At 39.6% G+C, this 25,751-nt stretch overlaps 3 protein-coding genes across 7 annotated transcripts in view; all 3 read left to right on the top strand.

Annotated features, from left to right (window-relative positions):
- Nucleotides 1-9,817: 9,817 nt before the first annotated feature.
- LOC115426983 (homeobox protein MSH-C-like) lies at nucleotides 9,818-11,408 on the top strand. The gene is made up of 2 exons (XM_030145300.1): nucleotides 9,818-10,271; nucleotides 10,962-11,408. The coding sequence occupies exons 1-2, from the start codon at nucleotides 9,851-9,853 to the stop codon at nucleotides 11,372-11,374; spliced, it is 834 nt and encodes a 277-aa protein (XP_030001160.1). The 5' UTR covers nucleotides 9,818-9,850; the 3' UTR covers nucleotides 11,375-11,408.
- Nucleotides 11,409-13,471: 2,063 nt separating this feature from the next.
- On the top strand, nucleotides 13,472-16,342 carry atp5pd (ATP synthase peripheral stalk subunit d). Its single transcript, XM_030148532.1, is given in 7 exon segments — nucleotides 13,472-13,506; nucleotides 13,508-13,544; nucleotides 14,364-14,494; nucleotides 15,276-15,372; nucleotides 15,753-15,824; nucleotides 16,020-16,082; nucleotides 16,160-16,342. Coding segments are annotated over 7 exon segments (552 nt in total). The 5' UTR covers nucleotides 13,472-13,486; the 3' UTR covers nucleotides 16,292-16,342.
- Nucleotides 16,343-16,889: 547 nt separating this feature from the next.
- The window catches only part of pnpla6 (patatin-like phospholipase domain containing 6), a 35,841-nt gene continuing 26,979 nt past the window's right edge, over nucleotides 16,890-25,751 (top strand). For all 5 annotated transcript variants that reach the window (XM_030135938.1, XM_030135923.1, XM_030135930.1 and 2 more), the window contains exons 1-8: nucleotides 16,890-16,975; nucleotides 21,714-21,802; nucleotides 24,006-24,059; nucleotides 24,213-24,300; nucleotides 24,399-24,481; nucleotides 24,600-24,691; nucleotides 24,793-24,933; nucleotides 25,119-25,278. In XM_030135938.1, the coding sequence (XP_029991798.1) occupies nucleotides 21,755-21,802; nucleotides 24,006-24,059; nucleotides 24,213-24,300; nucleotides 24,399-24,481; nucleotides 24,600-24,691; nucleotides 24,793-24,933; nucleotides 25,119-25,278 (666 nt within the window). In that variant the 5' untranslated portion in view covers nucleotides 16,890-16,975; nucleotides 21,714-21,754. The remainder of the gene's footprint in view (nucleotides 16,976-21,713; nucleotides 21,803-24,005; nucleotides 24,060-24,212; nucleotides 24,301-24,398; nucleotides 24,482-24,599; nucleotides 24,692-24,792; nucleotides 24,934-25,118; nucleotides 25,279-25,751) is intronic.

Genomic DNA, 25,751 nt, shown 5'->3' with positions numbered 1-25,751 from the left:
GTGATCTTTAATTATACTTTACTAGCTGCCTTCAGATTTGGCATAGTTATTTTAAAGTCTTATTTTCCAAACAAATCCAATAGACAAGGCTAGCCTTCTCTAGTTTACACATCCCATAACTGGTCAATAATACCATTTGCTTCATTTGGAGTGCTTTTTTCCTTGCTTTAATTGCCCAACATCATGAGGCAATTTGGGTTTTTTAATCACCGTTTTAGCAGTTACAGCGCGGCTGTTCGATTTCCTGCAACAAAAGTGTGTAGTGCCATTAGCGCAAGTAATTCCACACAGCAGGCCTCCAGTTGTGCATGTGATCTGCTCAGGACAAGACGAAAACAAGCTTCACAATGGAAAACCTGAGCTAATGTCCTCGATCGTCCCACCTTGTTGTGGTTGTTTTCTGGGGCAATTACATTCTTTGGACATTATGGGGGAGAAATATTCACAGATGGGATATAATCCCCTCGCTGTGTTTTTCTCTAAATGATGTGTTTATGTAAGCTCAAGCTGAATTTCAGGTGTGTTTAGTGTATGGCCACATCCTCCACAGGCTGCTGTGTTACTGAAAAGTGTGACAGTCCCTTAAGAGTTCCTAAGTGGGTCTACAGGACTGCTTGAAAGTTATTACAAGGTCAGCAGTGAGTCATGGAGCTCATGGCAGACCGCTGGGGAGTGCGGTGCAGCGCTGGGATACTTTGCTACTGTGTCATCGTTACATTAAGAGATGTCAAGGTCAGGTTTTTAAAGCGTCTCCACAAAGAATTCCCTATTCTTTCTGCACTGGCCTGCGCAAATCATTTTGTGGACAACACTCACCTATAGTAAAGTGTATTTTTACATTTACTCAGTCCCATATGCCTGACAACATGTAGGCTAACCTCACCGTTTTGGCTCGCTCCACATTTCACTCCAATGCAGAAGTCAAACAAGCAAAGTCACGCAGCAGGTCAGATATTGAAAATCGTGCACTTTAAGAGTGAAAAGCAAAACGCAGAGAATTCTTGTCCTATTTTAAACTTTGTCTTATATAAACGTAGCCGGGGCCGGGTGATATCTGATAAAATAGATCAAAATTACATTATTGGCTTTTATAGCCCACTGAAAACATAGCCCAAAGGTATGCTATTTGGCAGAGAGCAGCTCGTAATATGTCTAAGAATTGTTACCATCTGGCTTGACTGCAGGGAATGCTTCTCTCTTAAAAACCTCAAAGTCAAAATGATACAAGTAAAATGCAGCATTCATAACCAGGTTGGCTTTTTATGGACGCCTGTCCACATCGATTTGGCTCCACGGTGTCTTGAAGATAACTTGTGCTATTTAGAAGTAATTTTTTTCCTTCTGAAAAACTGAGTTTCAGCATCATTTTCTGGTACTAGTGTATCCGAGTACAGTTACAGTATACGGAGAAGAAAGGAGAAGGTGTTGTTTTAAAATTGAATTATTTGTTTGAAGTTAAATGAAGAAAGAGGACATAGAAGTGGTATCAGTTAAAGGTCTAATTTTCCTTGCCATTTTATCCATTAAAACCTTCAGTAACACAACGTACAATATGCAAGCCCTCTGTCTGGACAAGAAAATGTTATCCCCTGACATTTTAACCCCTTTTTCTGAGCTACACCCCTCTAATTGCACTCCTGTACACAGTTTCAACCCCCATTACCTTATTATGAGATTACAATGTCAGTGTGCTCAGAATTGTGACAATTACAGTAAGTGGTGGAGTAATTTTCAGCATTAAATGGGGTCTTTGTCTACTATCTTGCGGTATATTTCCGTAGACTGTCATTGGTTGAAAGGGGGCATTTTGGCTTTAAACCAAATGTAAGTTTGTTTATATAACAAGGTAAATAACAATAAAGATGAATGTATGAATACGTACAGGAGGACAGGCTGCACCCGTGCAGAGTTTCTCTATTAACACAGAGACACACAAACACAGAGTTACACTGACAAGCTGTCATGGAACAGGAATCCCTGTGTGTGTGTGTGTGTGTATGTGAGTGCTGAGGCCTGTGGCATATGAAACATGAGTCCCTGTTTAGCAGTGTGAACCGTGGGGGAGTGGGAAGGGGGAGGCTGTTTTCTCAATGCCTCCTTGACCTGTCACTATTGATGATGTGTGTATGTGTGTGTATGTGAGTGTGCGTGCACATGTGAGTGTGTGAGAATCCGGCAGACATCTACAGGGGGACAGCCACCCCTCACCCCCCTCCCTCTGCTGCCGATATCCTCTCATGCCACCACCACCCCCTCCCCAGCACTCTGCCTCCTCTCCTCCCCTCTCCTGGCGCCCCGGTATGAGAGAGAAAGCTGTTGTTAATAAAAAGTTTTCAAAGAATGGGATGAAAAGGGAGGTGAAATTGAGCGGCCCTGGCCGTATTATTTCTTCTCCGTATGGGAGCTGGCCTCTCGCGGTCTCTCCGACGCTCTCGGACCAGGAGGGGGTCGCTGGCTCGGTGACCATTACTGCCCCGGGGCCAAAGCAAATGATTTGCCTCTCTGAGGCTTCAAAGGGGAGCAATTACACTTAAGTAACCAAATGAATAGATAGCCCAGCTTGGCAGCAGTTTGGGGGAAACAGTGGAGGCCTTTGAGGGAAGAGGCACCACACCTTAGGAGTAATATGTAACAGCTCGCATCACAGAGAAAAAAAGAGGAAGAAAATAAACAAGACAAAATTCTGCCACTGAATTCAGATGAAAAAAAGAAAACGGGGGTTGAACATGCCCAAACCAAAACAACAACATCATTTAGAGTGGTTTACCAATCCAGCTGATAGCTTTTAAAGTAAAGTTGAGCCATTAAACAAATAAAGACCCAACCGCTGGCCTCTTTTCTCAGGATATCACACTCACATGCAATTTATGCAACTTTATATGGTAGGAGGAATCAGATATGACAATGCTTTTATTTCATTATTCTCCATTTGCCATTCTTCAGAGTTTTTGTCGTCTATTTTATGGACACAAACCTCAGTAATCCTCCAATCTCTGCATTTTCTTTGTTTCTCTGGTGATCTTTTTTTATGGATATTGTACGTACTGTAAACACAACTAAAAAAGACACATGAATGCCCTGAGCACAAAAAGATCTGAGAATGAGAATGCTAAGAAACAAAAATATACAAATCACCCGCATCCTGAATTTAACTAATAGAATGAATAACCTTAATTGCAATCTTGAGGACCATGAATTGCACTTCTGTGAGTGGCATACATAAAGTCAGCCTCTCCTCACTGATAAAAGACTTGAAAAAGGCCCTATTGAGTGAAGTGGAGACTGGGAGTTTGGTAGGGGAGCTCACCTGTGGAGAGGAGTCTATAGCTGCATAGAAGGCCCAACAGCTGCCAGGGTTGTAAGTCTAGGCACCTAGCAGAGCCGCAGAATGGGAAATGTAAGGCCCTCTTTCAATGCACTGCCACTTAGTAACAGAAGGCATGTGCCAAACTTGCAGAATGAGAATGAAAACTCCCCCTTCGGACTTCACTAAATATCAGCAGCGACTCTCTTTTTATCCCCTCCCCTCATCCCCCCTCCTCTCTTTTTCTTTTCTGCCTCTCCTTTAGTCTATTATAATTCCTCCATAAAAGAACAATGGTTGACTGAAAGACCCCCAAACCACAGAGATATACCAACAATCGGCAGGGAGAAGGAAAAGGGGGGACTATGCTGAAGTGTGGAAGCCATCAATTACTGAGGGCCTAAAGTTAACATCCCAGCAGGATATGTGCATTAGAATGCAGATATAGCCAGGCTATGGGCAACAGATGCCTAGCGGAGCGGTCAAAAGAGCACCCAGAGCTCACAGGAGGACATATGCAATGTGGGAGACTCTCACTTCTGCTCCCTTGCCTTGGAATCTACAGCAGAAGAATAGAAAATTAAGTTGAATGATGATTGTAGTAGCAGCTGAAAAGAGCCATTGTGTGGAACTAACTGGAATTATGGGTTCAAAATGTGACAAACAACTGACATCTCATATAAAGGGTGCCAATACACAGGGTTGTGGCGCAGTCTCAATAAATCTCACACAGCAGCATTGAGATGGGATGTGGAGATACAGTGTTCACCTCAGCAACAAGTGGAGCTCCAGTCGGGTCGAAAACGCACCGTGATTCCTCCACATACACTGCTCTAACAGGATTTTCCCCTCTCTCCACATCTCTCTATTCTGGCTGCTCAGCAAGACTCGGCCCTCTGGGCTTCCTCGCGCTGCTAATTTACACTAGCCTGCAGGCTACCTTCACAGTCAGAACAGTGCAATTGTATTTTCAGGCTCATTAAGCAATAGCACAAAAAAGGGGAGTTCTTACCCCCCAACTACTTTCCCGTCCTCTCTCAGTACAGCGTGAGGGAAAGGGTAGCACAGGAGAGATGAAAGGTGGGATAAAGAAATGGAGCAAAGTGTTAAATTATAGCTGTGAGTCTCTATCAGGTTGTTTGTGTTTACTACATCAGGCGCTGCTGCTTTGGAAGCCGGGGAGGAGGTGAGCGTTCACAGGCGCTACTGCTCTCAGTCTTCTGAGAACCAATCCGGCTGCTCGGTAGCAGCCCTATTCAGGATCAACCCATGCTTGTTTATTTGAAAGAGACCCCCGCTTTTTTAACTTCCCACCCTTTCCATTGTTCAACTTTTCATGGGGAGGACTTTGAAATTGTAATCTCAGGATATTCAAACACACACATTTGTCCTGACCTTTGGTGCCTGCAATAACATTATTACCATTAGACAAGCATTGCCAATTTGGATCTACAGCGTTTCATCCAATTTAACACTTCTGTAAAACATTTTGTTGACTTAAAAAAACATTTATATAACAACATATAAAAAAAAACTAGAGGATAAAGTAAGTAACATGATTTTTATCATTAAAAAAAAATGGGAGCAAGTGCAAGTTGGGGTTGTCAGATTACTGACACCCTGCAACAAAAACGTACAAATATCACTATAAAAAAAGAAAGTTAATGTAGCTCATTTATCAAAGTTTTTTTTAAGCGCTCAGTCTTAGAAACGTGCTGCCTTGTGCCTGTAAATAAAAAATAAACACAACTTTCAATTTCACCCTGTGGGAAAACACATTGGTAATAAATAAACTTTGTGATCTGACACATTTTATTTTATTAAAAATAAGGCTTCTGTTATGATGTGAATTACAATAAAATTAAAATGCCATATTGTGTACATTTACAGACTGTCATAATAATCAGCTCTGAGCAGATACAACAATATCATGAAACAAGAGGAAGAAAACTGTTTGCTGCAAATTTTACATTTTTTCTCACACAGTTTAAATATCAGCCAATATGTTTTTACGTTATGAAAATAAAAGATTCAATATTATGTACACCAAATTGCTGTAATTTATACAACAGTTACTGGCTTTGGCCTCGCATGGACATGAAACCAGCAGTAAAAGAGAAAACTGATGCTGCTCCCCGGGTTTTTCTCATATATACTGCATTACAGTTTTGGCTGCTAAGAGCATATGAGATTGTGGCGACATTCTTTGGTTTGTGAATGAGACCACAGAGTAGCCACACAAAGTTCCTCGTCCCCAGTCCTCAACCTAACTCGCCCACTCGTATTGTCTCTAGACTTTCCTCAAGAATGTGCATTTCTATGGCCAACGGCAAGCCAGACAAAATTGCCAATTGCATTGTCACCTCTTGTGGTTTTTCTCCTTAACAATCTCTATTGGCAGAGTTCAGGAGAAACCCTCTCAACAAAAACATCTGTATTTGTAGGCAGCTGAGTGGGGAGCAGTGTTAAACACAAATGTGGTGTTCAAATATAGCAATCATTGTCTGTTACTAGTTGCTAATGTGAGCAAACAATTTTAAGGAAATGCAAATTCTGCCGCCACAGCTGAATGAAATAAACCCAGTTGTCTTTAGGTAAGGCTGAAAAGCAGCAGCTATAACACTGCAGGACACTCCAGTCTCCTGATTGCTCTTTTACAATCCAAAAAGAAGCCATGATGAAGGCAATTTGCTTCCTTCGCTTCGGCACGGCAAAAATATTTCCCTCATTACGCTACATTCAAACACAGGGCACTCTGATGCCACAAGAGGAAGTGGCTTTGGCAGAAAACGTCAAACCAGCGTTTAAGTGCAGGATTGAAGTGGGTCTGATGTGGATTGGATCAACTTGTTAAGTCAAATGAAAGGTCAAGATATTTTCCACAGCATTGTGCAACCCAAAGCGTAGCTATTTAAACTGCTCTTAAATGAAGAGTGCCATGTTGGTCACCTTATGTGAGCGAGGCAAACAAGCTGAGGTGCTGAGAAAGGCAGAAAATTAAAATGATAGACGGAAAAATAGAGTTAAAATAGTTACCTCTAGCTTTCATGCAGAAACAAAGACGACATCTCCACACAGAAACACTCACTTGTCACCAATAACATCTACTTGCACACATTTTGACTAGCATCAACACAACATCCCACTCTCCTTTTACTGATTTCAATAATAAAACTGAAGAAGGTGCAGAGGCCGGTGCTGAGAATGGTGCTCACTCGTCCCCATGTGCACTCTGCCATGTCAGCACAGCGTCCATCTCATTCAGACCCGTACCTGCAGACTTTTGTGCCACTGTCGGCACATCTCACACAGATTGGGTTCCACTGTTCTCTTGACTAAATGATTGGTTTGTTTGCCAGAGGGCCTCACTACAGCAGGGAATTCACACATTGTTGATGGAAGACAGACCTGCTCATCTGAGCTCAAACAAAGTCCAGGTTCATCAGCTGAAGCCTTGATTTAGTCACTGGGTGAAGTTGAACAAAAAATATGAGAAATGTCAAGCGATTAAAAAGCAATCTAATTCCATGCTTTGTAATTATTGAAATGAATTATTATACTGTATGTCAATATTTGCTACAAGAAGCAGCAAAACTATTTCAATTCAAATGGTAGATTACTGAGTTAACTAATACCGCTGATGTATGTTGTAACCGTAATTTAGTGATAGAGTTTGTTAATCTATCAAAAAGAGAATTAATGCAAGAATGGGTTTTACTCCAAAGGAACGTCTGTCTCAGAGCTACCAGATCTACTTCAAAACCCTTCCTGTACATTACAATAAATTCACTTTACAGGATCTTTCTAATAGAAGATTTGTAAATCTATTGTATAAATGTACATAAACCAATATATGTAATAACACTTGATCATATATATTGAAAGCATCAGCTAGCCAGCACTATTATCATTTGTTTTCCTTTTAATCTTATTAAAGTATACAAGATTTAGCAAACCTTTGAGGTTGATAATTTCTTAAAGCAAACAATCAAAAAAACAAAGGTAGAAAACTGACATCTTTGAATTACTGACCAAACTTTTCAGTATATCATATTGGATTTTGGGAAACATCAATTGACAGTTTTATTGAGCAAACAAATTGCTGGTTAATTAAAAAACAAAAAAGAAAAGAAAAAAAAAACATGCTGTAAATAGCCATTAGTTGCAGCTCTAGTGAGATCTCAGCCTTAAATCGTACAGTGCTGTGCTTCTGTCAACAGTTCCATCTGGGCCTGTTTTAAATAGAAAATTTCCATACAACACAAGTGGTGTTTTGTCATCTGCTTCCATTGTGTTTACGAAGCTACTGTAGACAGAATGTGTTCAGTCACATATGAGGCCAAGGGGCATCACAGAAAATAATTAATCTCTTTTAGTCTTTCTTGTAATTAATTAATCTTAATTAAAAGGCAAAACATGAACTGGAGGGCTTTAGACCAGAGGCATGTCCTTGTTGTAGAAGCTGGTAAAGTCGCCACCACTTGGCTCTTGCACTTTATGATCTGACTAAGTGGTTTCGTCGGAACATGAGAGTGTTTAAAATGGCCCTGTACATACATGTGAAAAAGTCTACATTTCTGGTGCCAGCTGAGGGGAAAGTGCTTCCCATCGAGCTTGCACTGACCTTGACGGACAGATCTGCTTTCAAACTCACTAACACCTTTTGACACAGTTCACTTGCCTGCATGCTGTTACAGAAATGTCTTTAAGGGTAGGGGAGAGGGCGCTTGAAGCTAAATACACCAGACAAAACTCCAGGGAAGGAGAGGTAACTGTACTTCTTGTGTAGATTTATCTTTGGGTGTACCTGTATCGGATGAATCTCTGTATGAGCTGTGTGCTCTGCAGGCCGACTCTCATCTCCTTTTTGCACAACACTATATTGAGATTAGATAGAAGGAAGGGTACACGATCAGTGGGATTTAAACCCAAACCAGCTGGGTGACGAGAGGCCCTGGTGTGTGAGGAGACAGAGTGCTCCCTCTGTCAGATAGGAAATGAAGGAGTGGACTCAACATCAGGATTTACTCAAGTTGAATCATCAGCCAGAGCTGTGCCCCTTACCTGATGAGGACTAAACTGGTCCTAGCACCTCAGGGCTTTCAACAGGCTGATGTTAGTGATGTCAATACAGACTCATGGCAAGTAAAAAAAAACACTTATTTCCCTGTCAAGGAAAAAAAAGCTAAATTATTATATTATGCTTTTAGTTCATGAGAAAAAAAACCATGAAAAAAACAATAGTACTTGCTCGAGATTTGTGTGCAAGGCATTGTTTTATCCACTCAGTAAAAACAAAAACTGGTGATAGTCATTCTTGTTATATATCAGATAGAGGACATTTAAGTGGCTACTGCTCTGCAAATGATCTCATGTGATCTCATGCTGCAGGTTAAAATGTTCACAGAGATCATTTCAGATATAGAAATTAAAAAGTCACCCTTTAAGTTATTTTTTTTCTACCTTTCCCCAAACATATTTCCCCCCTGCTGGTCCTAGTCTTTAATGGTATTAGTATTGTTACATACTGCCATTGAAATGCAAATCTGTCCAAATGAATTAAAGTCGATGCTCATCAATTTCGCACAAGACGTGAAACAGTTAACTGTCAGCGCCTGCTTCCTCCCAGCTACATGCACTGGACTATGAAATATTTGGAGGACAATTGGTTAAGTGGAGTTAACCGTTGCCTTTTCTCCCCGAGGTATCTTCCTTTTTGATCCTGCAGAGCCTGGCGCCTTGCAAAACACAACTTGTCTGGCTTATTAAATAGTATGACCTGGAGAAAGAAAACGCCTGTTGCTTCTCAACTGAGGCCATTGTGAAGGGAGAAGGGCGCATGACAGCTCTTAAATTGCTGTAATGCTGTGTGACCAACAGTCATACCTAATCAATTTCTATCCTGGTTGCGCACCTTTTCTTTTCGATTCGAGTTGGAATTTAATTATTCTGCTCATTTTAATAGTTACTTCATAACGAATAAATACAGTCAATTTAATTATCAGTATCCTGTTTACTAATACAATTCCACTCCGAATTAAGAGCTGCCCGTTTTTAAATGGACATTATATTGATCCCTGATAAAAGTGTGTTTACTTTGATACTGACAGTACTGACCCTTTGGTCAGGTTTACAGTACAGGAGAGCCAGCAATAAACCAACGGAGTACTCGACTAATGGATGTAAATGGGCAAGAGAGTCCTCCCCACTGGTTAATTGCGCTAAAATTGGTCTAAGCTACTTTGTGAGAGCCATCAATAGATCCGCACCGCATGGGGTCTGTATGATTAACTTCTCCTTCCTTTCAAAGTCCTCTTGATGTTCTCTTGGAAGGCAGAAGGCCAATCATAACCGCACTTGGAGACGTCACGACACCGACTTGACGAGCTGATTGGTGGGAGCGCCGAGGGGGACCAGCCCCTGTCCTTTTATAGACGACCCCGTCCAGCGCGTAAAAGCTACTGGGCACCACTGACAGCGCGGAGACGCGTTGGACGCTGTTCACCTCACCAACTTCATTTCTCCGAACGGGCCAGGCGGAGGTGCATGGCCCCATCCCCTTGTGTCATGATGAATCCTGTGCAGGGGTCGCCGTCCCAAGACGCCAAACAGCTTCATCAAAAGGAGGAGACGGATGCGGGGAGCGAGGAACTTCAGCCTAAAGACATGACAACCGAAAAAGGATACAAACTCCAGAGGAGTAGCCTTCCGTTTAGCGTCGAGTCGTTGATTTCCAAGAAGACCACCTGTCGGACTTCTTATTCCCCCTCAGATATAGCTCTTGTCCTACCGAAGCCCGTGGCGGGGCAAGGCGCACAGTTCTCCCAAAGGACTTTTTACGCGGAGAGGAAGGCTTCAGCGGAGAGCGCACAGGGTGTTTCCAGTAACTCCAGCGAGGACAGTCCGCAATTTTGTGAGAAAGATCAGAGCACTTGGTTCCAGACACCCTCCTTTTCGTCTCCTCCGCGTAAGTCCAGCGATTTGCTGTACTTAGGGTTATGAAAACAACAAAAGAAGGAAACTCTGCTTTTAATCATATTTAATGTCAACATTGGAGACAAATGACCTGTGCTTTTCTGAGCACACATTTGTTTTAAATTGAACTTGTTGCATTGGAGCATCCTGTGATAACATTAATATCTACTGCTCAACAGTCCGTGCGTAATTTCACTGCTTGTATTTTGCTTTTTCTCATGTCATCAAAACTGCAGATTTATGATGATTATGCATCCTGCTGCAGAGCAGATGAAACACATAACCTATTTTGTTCGTGTGATTGGTCTTCGTCAGTTTGATCTTTTTTATTTATTAGGCTACATTCGTAAATACAGGCCATAATTACCTGTGAAGAAGGGGATTGATTATACTGACCAATAAAAACCTGAGAATGATACAAGTGTGTGTTTTTTGTTTTGTTAACTCATAATTATCAGCTTTTCATGCATGACATGTCAGCTTGATATTCCAACAAAATATAGATATATTTATTTGTTTATTTATTTATTTATTTATTTATTCGGTCCTTGTTATTTGTTTTATCTTGTCTGTTTTTGCGCGTATTGGAGGTTACACCTGTTGTGCCGACCAAAGTTTCCACAACGGCGATAAACTTCACTTTATTCTGACCATTTATTTCCTTGTTATTATTTCTTCACAGGGAGCTCAAGTCCAACTCAGTGTACTTTAAGGAAACACAAAAACAACAGGAAACCTCGCACGCCCTTCACTACCTCTCAGCTCCTGGCGCTGGAGCGCAAGTTCCGCCAGAAACAGTACCTCTCCATCGCCGAGAGAGCCGAGTTCTCCAACTCTCTCAACTTGACGGAGACTCAGGTCAAAATCTGGTTCCAAAACAGGAGGGCCAAAGCCAAGAGACTGCAAGAAGCCGAGCTGGAAAAGTTTAAACTGGCCTCCAAGCCCGTCCTGCCCGCCTTCGCTCTGCCATTCCCCCTCGGAGCGCACATGGGCTCTCCAACCTGGGCCCCGTCAAACGCCTTCCCGAGACCCAGTCTGCCTGTCCCCGGACTGTTCAGTGGACCGGTCACTTATGGGATGTACTATCTGTCTTAGTATTTCGGTGTGTGTGAACGTGTGTGCGCTCCTAAGAGAAAATTATGCCTTCTGATCATGGTTGCAATACACTTATGAATGAGGACAATAATGCCTTTTTTTTTTTTTTTTTTTTTTTTTTTACATCTTTTAAAACCCTATTTTTAAAATATTTTCATCAAATTGAAGTAGCCTATTTTTTCTTACTATCCAGCATTAAAGAGCATTAAAACTTTGGAAAAACTTTGGGAATTTTGATATTTTGTGTGAAACTGGACTGAGAGAGTTCAGTGAGCGTCCAGAGCTGTGGGTTGCGGGTTCACGGGCCTAAATTAGGCAGAACTCCAAATGTGGCCTAAATGTCAGGTTTTCAACGACATGCCTTAAATATCTCATTCCAGTCTGTCCTTTTTGGTGCGCCGTAGTTTTGAACATTCCAATTTGTGTCTTAACATAAATGCAATGCAATAATAATCGACTGGATGCGTAAAAGTAACAGAACAGTACTTAAAGGGTGTCAGTGCCTTAAGACCAGTGTGCTCCTTTACTATCACTTGAAGTATTTCTCCTCATTCAGCATCGGCTGTTTCTGTCTTTGAGTAAATCTGCGGTTTTCCCAGAGTTGCTGTTTGAATGTTTGTATTTCCTTACAGCAGTTTCTGACACGACTTCTGTATTTTATAAACATGGAGCAAAAATATATTTTAGAAAACACATGTATTAGATATTTGACTCTCATAAAGTGGTATTTATGGGAGTGATAAAATAATAGGGTTTTGAGGAGTTATGCTGTAAATGTAAATAAAATTTGTAGTGTTCATAAAACCCTGCCGCCTCGCTTGAAGAGCAGCAGGAAAGTGATATTTATTGAATATCTTTGTATCTGTACTGTGTACATACATTCCTCTATCTAAATCTTCAGTTACTTGTAAAAACTGTTTTTAGTAAATAAACATTATACAAGATATGAATGTGTCCTGCTCATTTTTACCTTATCCTTTCCTTTTAATGTGTCTGTCTGTGGATAACACGTTATAGGTTTAATGAAGCTGCGCAACAGGAGGCAGAGGAAAACACTTTTTAAATGAAGACAGATAAATAACACAGCTAATTGTTTTCCTTAGTCATGTGGTCAATGTGTTGATATTATTTGTGATCGAAGACATAAATACCATATCATCCACAAACCCACGTTGCTATCTAATGTGAAAATGATCCATCATCAGTCTATTGCCATGCACTTTTACGTAAAGTAAAAACAACAACAAAAAAAAAAATCCCATCTTGTAGGCCTACACTTTATCTGAAATCTAGTACAATCGTATTATTTAGAATGGTCTGAGAGCCTTAGAACCTGATATGTAGTGTCTATTTCATTGTAAATGACCATCCTCAGATTTCGGCAGCCTACTGACCACTTTATTTTATTGCTACATTTGTAAGCCTATATTTCTTTGACAGCACACATTTAGGCCTACTTCTCAACACACAGGCCTAATTTATAGACTAAATTAAATACGTTAAATTGCACATCATTCGCAGTTTGAAAACACGCACACTACTCTTACAAATTCTGCTGGAGCTGCGCACAAGGCTGCTGTAAATTATAGCCTATCTGCAGAAACACTGGGATTTGGCCAAACGTTGTTTTAAAAATTCCATTAGAACTGGAAAGGTGATGCTTAAAGATGCTTAATGTAATTTTGTTTTTATATAATTTTTTATTATTATGAATACGTTTCTTGATAGACTTAAATATGCCTGTTTATACGTTGCATATCTTAAGTGTTTGCGAAACCAAATAAGGTATACGTCTCTGAATATTTACATGAGAAAAAAAATGCATGTCTTATTTTCGGTCATTAAGCTCGTCTCAAATAAAAACCATACTATGCTTGCAAGCCAACAAACTCTAGAAAAACAAACTTACAGGTCCGGTTGGTCTTGCCGACATTTCCCTACAAACCTAGTTGCAGATACACTGTAAATCACACAGTTGCCACTGCAGCTTGGAGTTACACTTCATTTCTGAGACACACAACTGAGCAGTGTAACGGCCGAGGACAGCTCACTGTACCATCTCTGCCCGTCCAGCAGGGGGCGGGGGCGGACTCACTGCTGCACCCGCTGCTAATGAAGAACAAGCACTTCCGCTGCCCTGTCCTGTCAGACAACGCTTGGTTTCAGCGAGGTAAGAGCTAGCAAGACAGTACTTCGAATGAAAGAACATTTGATTAAAACAAGTTTTAAATTGTATTTAGGTTCGCTCGCATGTTTATCTTGTGGGTATAAGGTGCAAATCGAAACGTTGCAATTAGTTACGTGCGAAAATTTTGACCTTACTAAAAGCCTTCTCTGACCTTGGCTAGCAAGCTAAAGGAGCTAATCGCTAATGAAGTAACCTGTATCCTTACAGGAGACGAGAACTTAGCGAATTGTTAAGGACCAAGTGCCGTAGGACACTTTTGCGAAGAATAATCAAATGCTGTTTATATTTAGTTACACTGTAAATTACATGTCTCGTTTTGTACCCGCTGTCTTTATCCTGCAGCTAGTTTGACGGACCCTGCTGTTAGCCTTCACGTAGCGGTACTTTAACCTGAAGTGATGAAGCATTCTTTATTATCTTACTTTATTTGGTCGCCAGTTTCAACTAAATCTCAACTACGAAGTGTTCCCGCAACATTTGAGCATCTTCTCGTGTATGTAATTGCACAAACTGTTTAAAGTATTACAGATTTCGCCAGTACCGTGTTGAGCCCTGACTTTGACGAAATCATTGCGAGAAAATGTAGCCTTTTAACATACCTCACTTTCATGAAAGTTATAATCTGAGTAATGTAAACTCTTGCAGGGATGAAGTAATTTCAACTTCATGCTTCATGGTCATTTAGGAGTTTGTGTTTTGCAGTAATGTTGAATTGTGTTTCTGTACCTGGATTAACAAAATAAAAACAACTGTCAACTTGAAACAAAATGGACTCAAACAACATGTCCTTCTGATTTGCAGACAGTCAAGATGGCAGGTCGCCGTTTAGCCCTGAAGGCTGTGGACTGGGTGGCATTTGCCGAACGGGTTCCACCCAACCAAAGGGGCATGTTTAATGCTCTGAAGACCCGCAGTGATGCTATTGCTGCCAAGTTAGTTGTTCACCAATTACTGCCTTTAGAAATATAAGATCAGTCCATTTCAGTCTCATAACATAGAAGCATCATTTTCCACAAATATGCTATAAGGCAGGGGTCACCAACCCTGGTCCTCGAGAGCTACTACCTTGCATGTTTTAGATGTATCCCTCTTCCAACACACCTGCTTCAAATGATAAGCCTATCAAACTCTGCAGAAGCCTGATAACAACAGTCAGGTGCGCTGAAAGAGGGAAACATCTAAAACATACAGGATAGTAGATCTCGAGAACCAGGGTTGGTGATCCCTGCTGTAGAGCAACACAGTACAAATATCTGTTTAAATCAGTGCGTTAGCAGTAATAAATGTGTTGCCTTTTTCAGCCACAAAAAAAATTACAGTGTGCATTTTGTACATTTTCAGAAGTTTTGTCAAATTTGGTAGAGCTTAATCCCCTGAAGGTGCATGTCTTATAAATATTTGGAAAATTCAAGAATGCAAACAATAATTGATTAACAAATACACTTGTCAGATGACACAAAGCTATTCAGTCTTTCCGTGCATTTTTATCAGATCTTTATTAGCCCTTCAGCTGAGTTATTGATTTCCTGGGCACTTATCTGTCATTCACATGCACCTGGCTTTTATGTATCCATCATGCTTTTTCTTATTTTGTAAACTCTTAATCTAATCCTTTTCAAAGTGTTGCACTAATTTTGTTTTTATGTTGTTTTAGAAGTACCGTTTCTACCCTTTTCTGCTTCTGGTATTCATTGCATTCCTTTAATTTTCCAGACTAGCATCTCTCCCAGAGGCTCCTGCTGCCATTGACTGGAGTCACTACAGGAAAGCGGTGGCTGTACCTGGTATGGTTGATGAGTTTGAGAAGAAGGTGAGCTTGCTAAATTGGTTGTATCATGATATGCATTACAGTACCACTGCTGATGGTCCATTGAATTTTCAGCATACTGGTTAGTTTGACTTTGTCAGAGACTTTTTAAGTAATGTGGCGAGCATCCCTGAACCAAACTAGAGATGAAATTGAAACTGAACATTCATGTTCTCCTATAGGCTGTGGTTAATATGAGGGAATTAGTGTTGGTCTTAACAGTTTTGATTTGACTAAGAGGTAACTATGGGTATGCAATGATAAACTTAAATTCCCTTTTGTGCTCTCAAAAAGTGTAAAGTCATTAGATAGCCCATTTTTTGTTTCTGGTATTTGTTTATATGGATATTGTTGTACATAAATGCTTCTTCTGCTACACACAGTTTAAAGCACTGCAGATCCCTGAACCTGTTGACACACAAACAAGTGCTATCAATGCACAGGAGGCTGAGGCAGTAAGTAGTTGTATTTATGTTGGGTTTCCTTTCAGTTGAAATGCATCATGGTCTTAAGCTTATTGGGACAATCAAACTCTGATACTTGTTTAAACTTTGTAACAACCTTAGGAATTTTAATTATGAAAAATACATAACTACAAATTACAAGCTTCATCACTTAATCTGAGATCACTTTTGTTTCACCTCCTACAGAACCAAAGTGCACTGGCCTACATTGAAGCATCTAAGGCTCGCATCGCTCAGTATGAGCAAGAGGTGAGTATATGATTTAATTGCTGATTGTCTTCAAGTAGTGTTTATGTCCTCACTGCTACAATGACTTGTGTTTTCAGTTGGATAAGTTTAAGAACATGATACCCTTCGATCAGATGACCATTGAAGACCTCAACGACACTTTCCCAGAGACCAAGTTGGACAAGGTCAAACACCCATACTGGCCTCACAAGCCAATTGCTGAACTGTAAATCTATTACTAATGCTCAACTCACAATAAAGACTATGTATTTTAAAGTGAACTGTTTCTGATTTTTTTTATTTATTTATTTTTTTATGAACAATAATCTAAATGGTTGTTGTGATAGCCTGATATGTGAAGTGCTGTTTTAGTTATAGCCACAGGGGGGCAATATTACCTCAGTTTGATTTTAAAAGTGACCTGTGAGATTTCGAAGATTGTTCACTGACACTTTGACGTGTTAGTATCCTGCTTTATCGAGCATTTACAGAGGATGTGGAGATTAAATCATACAAATGAACATTTTTGTTCATAAAGGTATACAAAATATCGATCATTTTTATCATGTAACTACTAGACTTGTAATACAAATTAGCTCAGACACAGTAATAGAAAAAGGTTATGGTCCTTTGTGAACGTAAGGTCCAAGTAAACGGTTCTGTATTTGTACGCTCACGTCAACCGGTGTATTATATCGGTTAATACAGTAGGATGTTGCCCGCCCCCCCCCAACATCGAAATAGGCGGGACATCTGGCTTCTGTCCGGGGTTTGATTGGCCCAGCCTAAGACAACGTTGTATGTTGATTGGCTGCATTTCCAGTGGACCGAAATGGGAAGAACGTCATGAAAGATAATTCCCGTTTTATCTTGCATGACAGTCAACGGCGATTGACGGTAGTCCATCAGCCCAGGTAAATTCTTGTTTTGATAACCTGTGATTTTTTTTACGTCTTGACGGTGTTTTCTCGGCTTAGTTTAGTTTAGAGCCTTGTCTTCAAGTGAAAGTTTCTGATCGGCTTTAGCGAGTAAGCAGCGGTGTCAAGTGAGTTAGTAACGATGGAGCTCAATCAGATTGTCCCTGCGGAGGTCAGAGAGAAAGAAGAAAAGCAATATAGATAGATAATGCAAAGACGTTGATTTGTGGTCGTTTTGGTGTCAATGTACACATCACAGTAAATCGCTTCTATAGCATCGGGAGCTAGCTAGCGGTTTTCATTGAGGTTAGCCACCAGAGATGACATGTTAAAGATGAGGTAACGATACAGAACCAGGTGCCCTCTGCCCTGGATACTGGACAAATGTTTTGTGTTACTATTTCCAACTGGACATGCTGTATTGTAAACAAAGCCGTTTTACAAATGCTAACAGCAGTGTGTTAAATTTACCCACGGTAGACATAAACAACCAGGCCTATGGTTATGTTATCTATATTTCAAGCAGACAGCAATGGACTTCATGTTGTTAGCGGTTAGCTAGCTAACGGTACACCACTGCGTCAAAACACCATCTGCCGATATGTATTCGCCAAATATGATCAAAGTTTATGGTTCGGATAGTGTAGTTAAAGCAGACTGTAGGTTTATGTGTTCTCTACTCAGCCTAAAACCCTACCAGAATCGTTGTTTACAACACACCAAACAAACCTGTCATGGTATTTACAACAGGCCAGTAAGGCAACCCCTGAGTGGGTGCAAATATGCAAAACTATTTTGGCTAAAGAGGATGTGATCTGATACCGACCTCTGAGTTCACCTTGGTCTGTGCTTAAGTGACATGTGTACTGGTCTTAAGTTTATTATGCCTATTTAGTTATCGCCTGCCATACATTCCTACCCCTTGGACTGGTTTGACACTGAAAGGTACAACTGATCATCACTTCAACCGTTTCCAGTTACAGGAACAGATACTATTTCCAGTAAGTCAACATGTACTCCTAAACAATACTGTTTTCAAAACCAATGGTCCACTTTTTCAAAAAGAATATTTGATTAGAGGATTTGAATCAGTAAAGTTTTATTTTTCGGCTTCTTTTTGTACACTCAAAGCACAAATAACACAAACACCTTAAATACCTTTTTAACACTGTGTGATATACCTTAAGTTGTCTGTGTAAACTCCATCGTGGTATTTTACCAATCAAAATAGTTTTTCAACATGAATATAAATCAGTTATTACAACATGAGTTTTCTGATAATACAGAATTGCTAACAAAAATGTACAAACAGCTGATACACACTGACACTGAGAGGTTTACCGTACCAACAGGACATTTTTCAGTACCTGATAGTATCTAAGCAAGTTGCTTGATGGTAAAAGTGCTGAATTGTGGTACCAAATACTGAAAGCTGCATTTTTGGGCATTAATGATGTGCTTTCCCGTAGCTGTTATTTTTAGTTTGAGCATAGTGAATGTGTGTGACCCTGAATTTTAGTACAAGCTCAGACATATTATAAGACTCATCAACTCATTCTGTGTAACTAAGTGAAAACTGTTAAAGCTGGGTAGTTGGTTCAGGTCTGCCTCAGGACAGTGGGGTCAACACTGGCTTCATTGTTTGTACAGAACAATGGGAGTAGGCCTGCATGGAGGGAGGCACTGCTAGGAGGCTAGAGGCTGCCTACAGACTCTTCTTGACTGTGTTGGCACCTCACATAAGCCTGTGCAGACAGAGAAATGTTCTAACCGAAGCAATGTGTAGCAACATGCAATGTGTAGCAACATGTTTTGGGCAACTTTTGAGTCAGGGGTTACAAAATAATTACTGTTTTTACAGGTGCTGCACAAAGGTGAAAATATTTTGCAGCACTCGGGTCTACAGTTATTGCATCCCAGAATTCAAGAGCAAGAAAGTTTACACTGTTTGAGCTGTCTTTTTTTTTTTAGTAATCAGAAATTACTTAAAAATTTTGCGTGCCTGCTTGCTGAAAGGATGAAGGCAACAGCAGCTTAACTTGCCAGCTTTGACCTGTGGTGTTTTTTCCATTTAGATGAATGAATGACAAACAAGAAGGCTTTTCAATTAAGTTAAAAGTAAAAAAACAAAAAAAAAAAAAACATTTTTACATATGGAAGATTTAAGTGACTTAGTCAAGTGTAAACTTTTTTTTTTTTCTTTTAATATTTCAGTAAACAGAGCAGTCAAGCTTCATTTCACCAGGGTTTATAGTGAAGATCGTTATTCTTTGTCCTTTGTAGCAACATCCTTTGCTGCTGTTTATTTGTGACTCAGGGCTGCTTCATGTAATATGACTCTCCATCCAGGGCCTTTCACTGATTGAATTTCATCTGTACAGCAGTCTGACCACCTTCTCTCTGCCACTAATGTCATAGACTGAACAGGAAATCTGTTTGACTAAAGATGCAGCTGATGCCAGTTTGTGTGGTTCTCCTTTATTTAGGATAGAGAATAAGGGGACATTGCTGGTATGTTGGACTGGTGTACTAAGTAGAAAGTAGAGTAAAATATTTGCAGCTCAGCCTCAGGTTATAATTTATAATGAACAAAGAAATTTACTGTTAACTGTATTTTCATTAGCAGTACTTAATGATCTTACACTAAATCCATTTCATCAATGTTCTCTCAGACCTCCCTGTCACTGCTGGACTGAGTAATAACATCTGAACTTTGAAATTTCTCCACTACTCTACAGAGAAAATACACTCTATTAGCCCAAGTAGAATGTATTTTTCTGTGGAGATAAGCTTTTTAAAAGTTAAAGCTGTCATTATTTTTGAAATTGGAATTGGATTACTTCATTTATAAACAGATTTGAGCTATTCTGTAAATACAGTATTAAAAAAAAAAACATGTTCAGAATTACGTCAAATGTATAGTTTTGAGTCATAACAATCTGACTACCTAAACTCTTCATAAACCTGACACCAATTTATATTTTTCTCTTCAATTTTTAATATGTATTATATAATTTCTATTTGTATACTATCGCCAGGGGTGCAATGTCTTTCCCCAGTGGTCTTGAGGCATTGGCTGTTTGCCATAAAACACTTTCCTAGATGTAGCTTCTTGTTAATGCACTAGCCTACTTTGTATGCCTTCTGCAAACTCTGTGTTGAGTCTCTGTTGTTGGCCAGTTTACTTTCCCTCCAGCCTCACTTGCTGTTAGAGTTGTCATTGAGCTAAGCTAGCATAGCTGTTGATTTGTTCATATGACACTGAATGAGGCTTGTTGTCCCAGCTACAGCGAATACCCCTGTGTCAGCTGAATGTGACTGTATGAGCAGATGTGGGCAGGGTGGTGGTATGCAGCAGGCTTAGATCAACATTAGGAATTATTCCTTCAAATCAACAATTGACATTTTTATGTAAAGTGTTATACTGATGAAAACACATAGATAGACGTAAATTGTTTTATTTCATGCTCACAAAGGAAAGAATTTGTGTCAATTCAGTGTATATTTTTCATTTTTGTGTTAGATTTTATCATAATGGGCTGCCTTATTGTTGTGTCTAAACAGATGTGGCACAAATTTATTGACAGAGTAAGAAGATCATCCCACATGGAGCTGAATGGTGAGGGATGGATAAAAAGAGGGGAAGGGGTTACCATCTGGATAGATTTATTATCTGTTACTGAGATAGAGACAAAAGCCTGGAGCAGAGTATTTGGCAGGGCGCTGCATTTGTATGTAATAATTGGATGTCCCTCTCTGGAATTTAGCTAAAATTATTTTACAGGAGAGATTAAATGGGGTTGTAAGCAGTCAAGAATCCAATGTAATGAGGCTCAAATCCTGTGACAACGACTTGGCTTTGTGAAAACAGTGATTTATTTTCATTTACTTTGAACTGATTCTTCTGCTTTACGTCTTGCATTATCTTGCAGCTGTTTATTCTTGTACATACATGCATTTTTTTGGTACATTTTCATGATTATAGTGATAGTGATAGTGACACAGACTTTGAGGCCCTTTAGTCAAAATAATAGTAGAATATGTGACATAATTTAGAGATTGACCCATGTGATGTGTTTTTTTGCCCTCAGAGGTGATACTCATTATAATAACTGGTATTTGAAACTGATACATTTGCAACAGAAATGAATATGTTAATGCTGACCACTAATACAAAACTTCAATGAAATGCGTTTAAGATGACTGTAGGTATAATTCAGTATTTTTAATTCCAAGCATTTTGAGTTTTCACAGTGGAGGGATTTTAAATAAATAGTAATATAATCTTTTCTCATTTCAGTGCCCAGCTCTTACTCATGACAGGTAACCAATCAGATAGTCCTGTAATGTGTTAAACCAACAAGATCAATACAATTTTTTGTATTCACTAAAATGTATAAACACTGTAATATTAAGTTCCAGATTAAAAGAATTAAAATAAAATTTAAATTTTTTTAATGGTCTTACATTGTCTCCAACCAATATATACTATGACCATAATATGTCAGAATCCTGCATTTTTACCATTTAGAGCCCTCAATATACACTCACTAACCTATAGCTGTATACATGAGTGACATCTGTTAAGTCTGTTAGGGTTTAGGTCTTAATTTAGAGATTGAGGAGGAGATTGGCTACTGAATCCTGAGGGCCAGGGAGGGAAAGATAAAAAATCTTTTAAAAAAAATGCTTGTATTGTGTGTATTTTGGTTGAATTTCTCTTTTCTGTGTGCAGTGGCCGTTGATGGACCATCCCTATGAAGACACAGGGTTACAATGGGACAGAGTACCTCGGAACAAGAGGTCCAAGGAGGCACGCCCGAGGTTGGTTATTGTTATATCTTTGTACTTCACCAAATTACAGTATAAGTATTTAAGTAAAAAGATGTACTGTTTTTAAGCAGAACTCCCCACAGCCAGCAATACACATGTTATGGACACAATTTCCAAGTATAGCTCTGTGTACACACTGTTCATAAGTTCTCCATCTGTCGGTCGACTGTCAATATCCTTATTGTCCAGCTTAGGGCTTTTATTGCCAAATAACCCTTAGCTCCATATAGGCCTACACTTATCAATAACCACTGATAACAAACATGTAGTCTCTGGCCTGAAACCACAACTCTAAAAAGCTCTTATCCCTACTTTTACAGCGCTGTATCTGATGGTTAGCTGGCCAAAAACACATGCAGTAAAACAAACAAACCTATCTGGCCTACAGGATCTTTTCATTCTCCACACTGACAGTATTGTTGATGACTAAAGAAGTGCTTTGTCTGATGTCAGTGAACTTTTGCTTTAACTACATGCATCCCTCTCTGGATAGGCACTGAGAATCTTCTTTGGTTTAGGAGCTTGCTTTGGGAATGCATGTGGCTGGAATCAATCATTTCTTTCTTGTTTCTGTAAAAATGGTTTCCTTTCTTTGTGTTTTTTGTTGGTTTCATTATTAATGTTTACTTCCTTCCTGTTTTTCTCAGCCTCACCACAAGTTCATCAATTTAAGTCATTTGTTTTTGTGTCTGTTGGCTTTGTTTTTTCCTTCATTTTTCATTCTAGGAGACCCTTTTATTAAGACCCCTCCCCAACTCACAGGGTCATGCTTGATTTACGTTTCTATTTAAACAAACTTGAATAGAAAGTAAGTCGGTATTCAAGTTATACTGCAGTACAAACAACAAGGCTTCTTTTCCCTATGTGTTTAAGGGATAATTTTAATCTCTATCATGATTATAGTAGATGAAATTTGGTGTTATCTGCATCTTTGGATCTGCTGTTGCAAAACAAGCTGCTTATCATGAACACAGCATGTGTTCATTCCCTGCAGCAATTTTGTTAAGGATAATACATGAGCTGACCTTCAGTGTACTGGCCTGCCAAGGTTTGCCCTGTGCCAGGTTGTTGCCTGATAAAGCCAGGTGCTTCACTTTCCAATCTGGATTCCTTGACCAGTAAACAGAAGGTGGACAAAAACAGCTTTAAATTGTGATCTTTTGGGGGCTAGGTGATAGATCATAAATGCAAATGGGTTAAAGTAAATGTGTATATTGTGCACACTGAGTACAAATAGTCACATCATTTTCTAAGTTGCTGGCACAAAACACACATTGGCATTGTGTGTGTCTCACTCTGATAGATACACATTCATTACATTAAACATAAAGCAATGTATCTTGGGTTGTTTGCAACATTACCATTGCCTAGCTGCCAAGTCAGTTTAGGTGTGTTTATTGTGATTTTTTTTTTTTTTTTCTGTAAGCAAGAGTCTTCATTTAGTCCACTCTTACAAGCATCTTGTAAGTGAAAATTTAACCCTCTTCTTATAATATTTTGGCAAATGTATTGTATATCTCAAAAATATATATACTTAAATATGAACCTTTTGATCACTTCGCTCATACACAGATCAGAATAAGAGCAAGAAATATGAATGTTTAAAAAATGAAAGTATCTTTAAAGGCACATGTAGAGGCCTGGTACTAGTAGCAGACAGTAATGCCTCCAGGGTAAATCCCTTATTCCCACATTCCATTACACTTCAGTGGAATTGAAGGCTTAAGGCCCAGTTCACATAGTTTTCCAATTAGAATGTATATAGTCAGATATGCCACTAAGAATCTAGATTCTGGTTGCAAGGTTTTTGCTAACATAGAAAGGCAAATTAATGTAAGATGGCATTTAGCCCAATTATATCCTTAATATGTTGTATTATTCCTAAATAGAATGCTATGGCAGCTTATAGATAATGTTTATCAGCCAGTAAAAATAGTTATCTGAAATAAAAACAACTCAAACTAATGCTAAAATCAAATGTGCCTTGAGAGCTAAAATTAGACTTTATTTTATATGGTAAGGATAATAGATAAAAACTCAAAAAAATTTCTAATAAATCCCCAAACTCCCTAACAACCACCATCACCCAGGTCCCACATATAGCACATAAACCCTCTGTAAAGCCTGGCTGGTTTTTTGTATTAACTATCTAAGTATTATTCGTAATTATTTTTTTATTTCTCTTCTCCATTAGGACGGGTTTGATAACATCAAGAATATTGTGGAGGAGGAGCTACAGACGAGCATGGTGAGACATGTATTGAGATTTTATTGAGAGGTTTTGTCCTTTTCGTGCTTTCCTACTAAAATATTAAAACAACAAATACTCATGTTATTGGCATTACAGTCTCTTACCTTGTAACACTTCAAGTCTGTTGTCTTTCTGTGCTTCTGCCCTCAGATGGTGGGGATGGTGATTGGTGCGGGCATTGCCATAGTTCTCATCGCCATTCTCATCTTCTTTGTCCTGCGGAGGATTCAGCTTCGAAGTCAGTATTGTCTTAGATGTCAACATGGACTTGCAGTATGTGACAGAAGTTGGGAAAAGCTTGGAATGTGTGATAATTTGCTGTTTTTCATGTTACAGACTTAGAAGCCCAAGAGGCACCCAAATATCGATTCCGCAAGAGGGACAAAGTCATGTTCTATGGGCGCAAGATTATGCGTAAAGTGAGTGCCTGGATGAAAAAAACACAATAAATCAAGAGCCATTATACAAATCAGAATTTTAGTCGTCATTTAAACCAGTATGTCAGCGGACCCTGATAACCCTCCTGGCTCTCGACAGGTCTCCCAGTCTACCTCGTCCCTGGTGGGCACATCCTCCTCTTCTCGACCACGCCTGAAGAAGAAGCAGAAGATGCTCAACATTGCCAAAAAGTATGTAGTGGAAAGGTTCACTTTGTTGAACCACAATGCCTCTGTCATGAGCACTTTCCCATCTCTTCATCACTTTTCATGCCATTTCCTCTCCTGTGCAGGATCCTGCGCTTTAAGAAGGAGGTCCCCACCCTGCAGGCTAAGGAGCCCCCTCCCTCAGTACTGGAGGCAGACCTCACAGAGTTTGATGTGGCCAATTCCCACCTCCCCTCTGAGGTGCTCTACATGTTAAAAAATGTCCGGTAGGTCCGCTGTCTGTGTAAATGTGATTTGCTATTGTATATAGAACCATCGTTTTAGGCTTAAATTAGCACGCTACTCAGTCTTCACTTGTGTAAACTGTCTGTGTGCTAATCATATACACATTTTCTCAGGCATTGGCACACTTGTACTAACCACATAACCTCTGTGTTGTGCTTTTTCACAGTGTACTGGGTCACTTTGAGAAGCCTCTGTTCCTGGAGTTGTGTAAACACATGGTGTTTCTGCAGTTCCAACAAGGGGAGTATGTCTTCAGGCCAGGCCAGCCTGACAGCAGTATCTATGTCGTTCAGGATGGGAAGCTAGAATTGTGCCTTACTGGAACGGTACGTACATGTATGTCCATGTGTGTCTGTTAATGCTGTTTACTTGTTAATCTGACGCATGTAATTTGATAATTAGTATGTGGTGTGCACTGGACACAACCTAATGCTACCTAATTACACAAAAATGAGAAAATCTACTAAGTGGTTTAATAAACAGAAGTGTGGCTTTAATAAGTAATTCGCATTTACCAATATTTAAGTCAGATAATCGTATTAGAAAAAGGAGCCAAAAGCCAGGGTCTACAGCCAAGTTCAAGAGCTTATGAGAAGTCTTTAAAGGAATATACAAAGGGAGTGCAGCTTTTATTTTTTTTAACAAATAATGCACATTACTATTATTACACTATTTTAAAATCTGTTAAAGCTGTGAAACATCTGTAACAGAAAATAGAAGGTTCTATTTTGTATCACCCACGCCTACCCATGATCTACAAATGTGTTTTAAATACCTGATGTGTGCATGTCTTCTTAAT

This window comes from Sphaeramia orbicularis, chromosome 1 (genome assembly GCF_902148855.1).
Source record: "Sphaeramia orbicularis chromosome 1, fSphaOr1.1, whole genome shotgun sequence".
NCBI classification, from domain to species: Eukaryota; Metazoa; Chordata; class Actinopteri; order Kurtiformes; family Apogonidae; genus Sphaeramia; species Sphaeramia orbicularis.
This window is presented reverse-complemented; position numbering and strand designations above follow the sequence as displayed.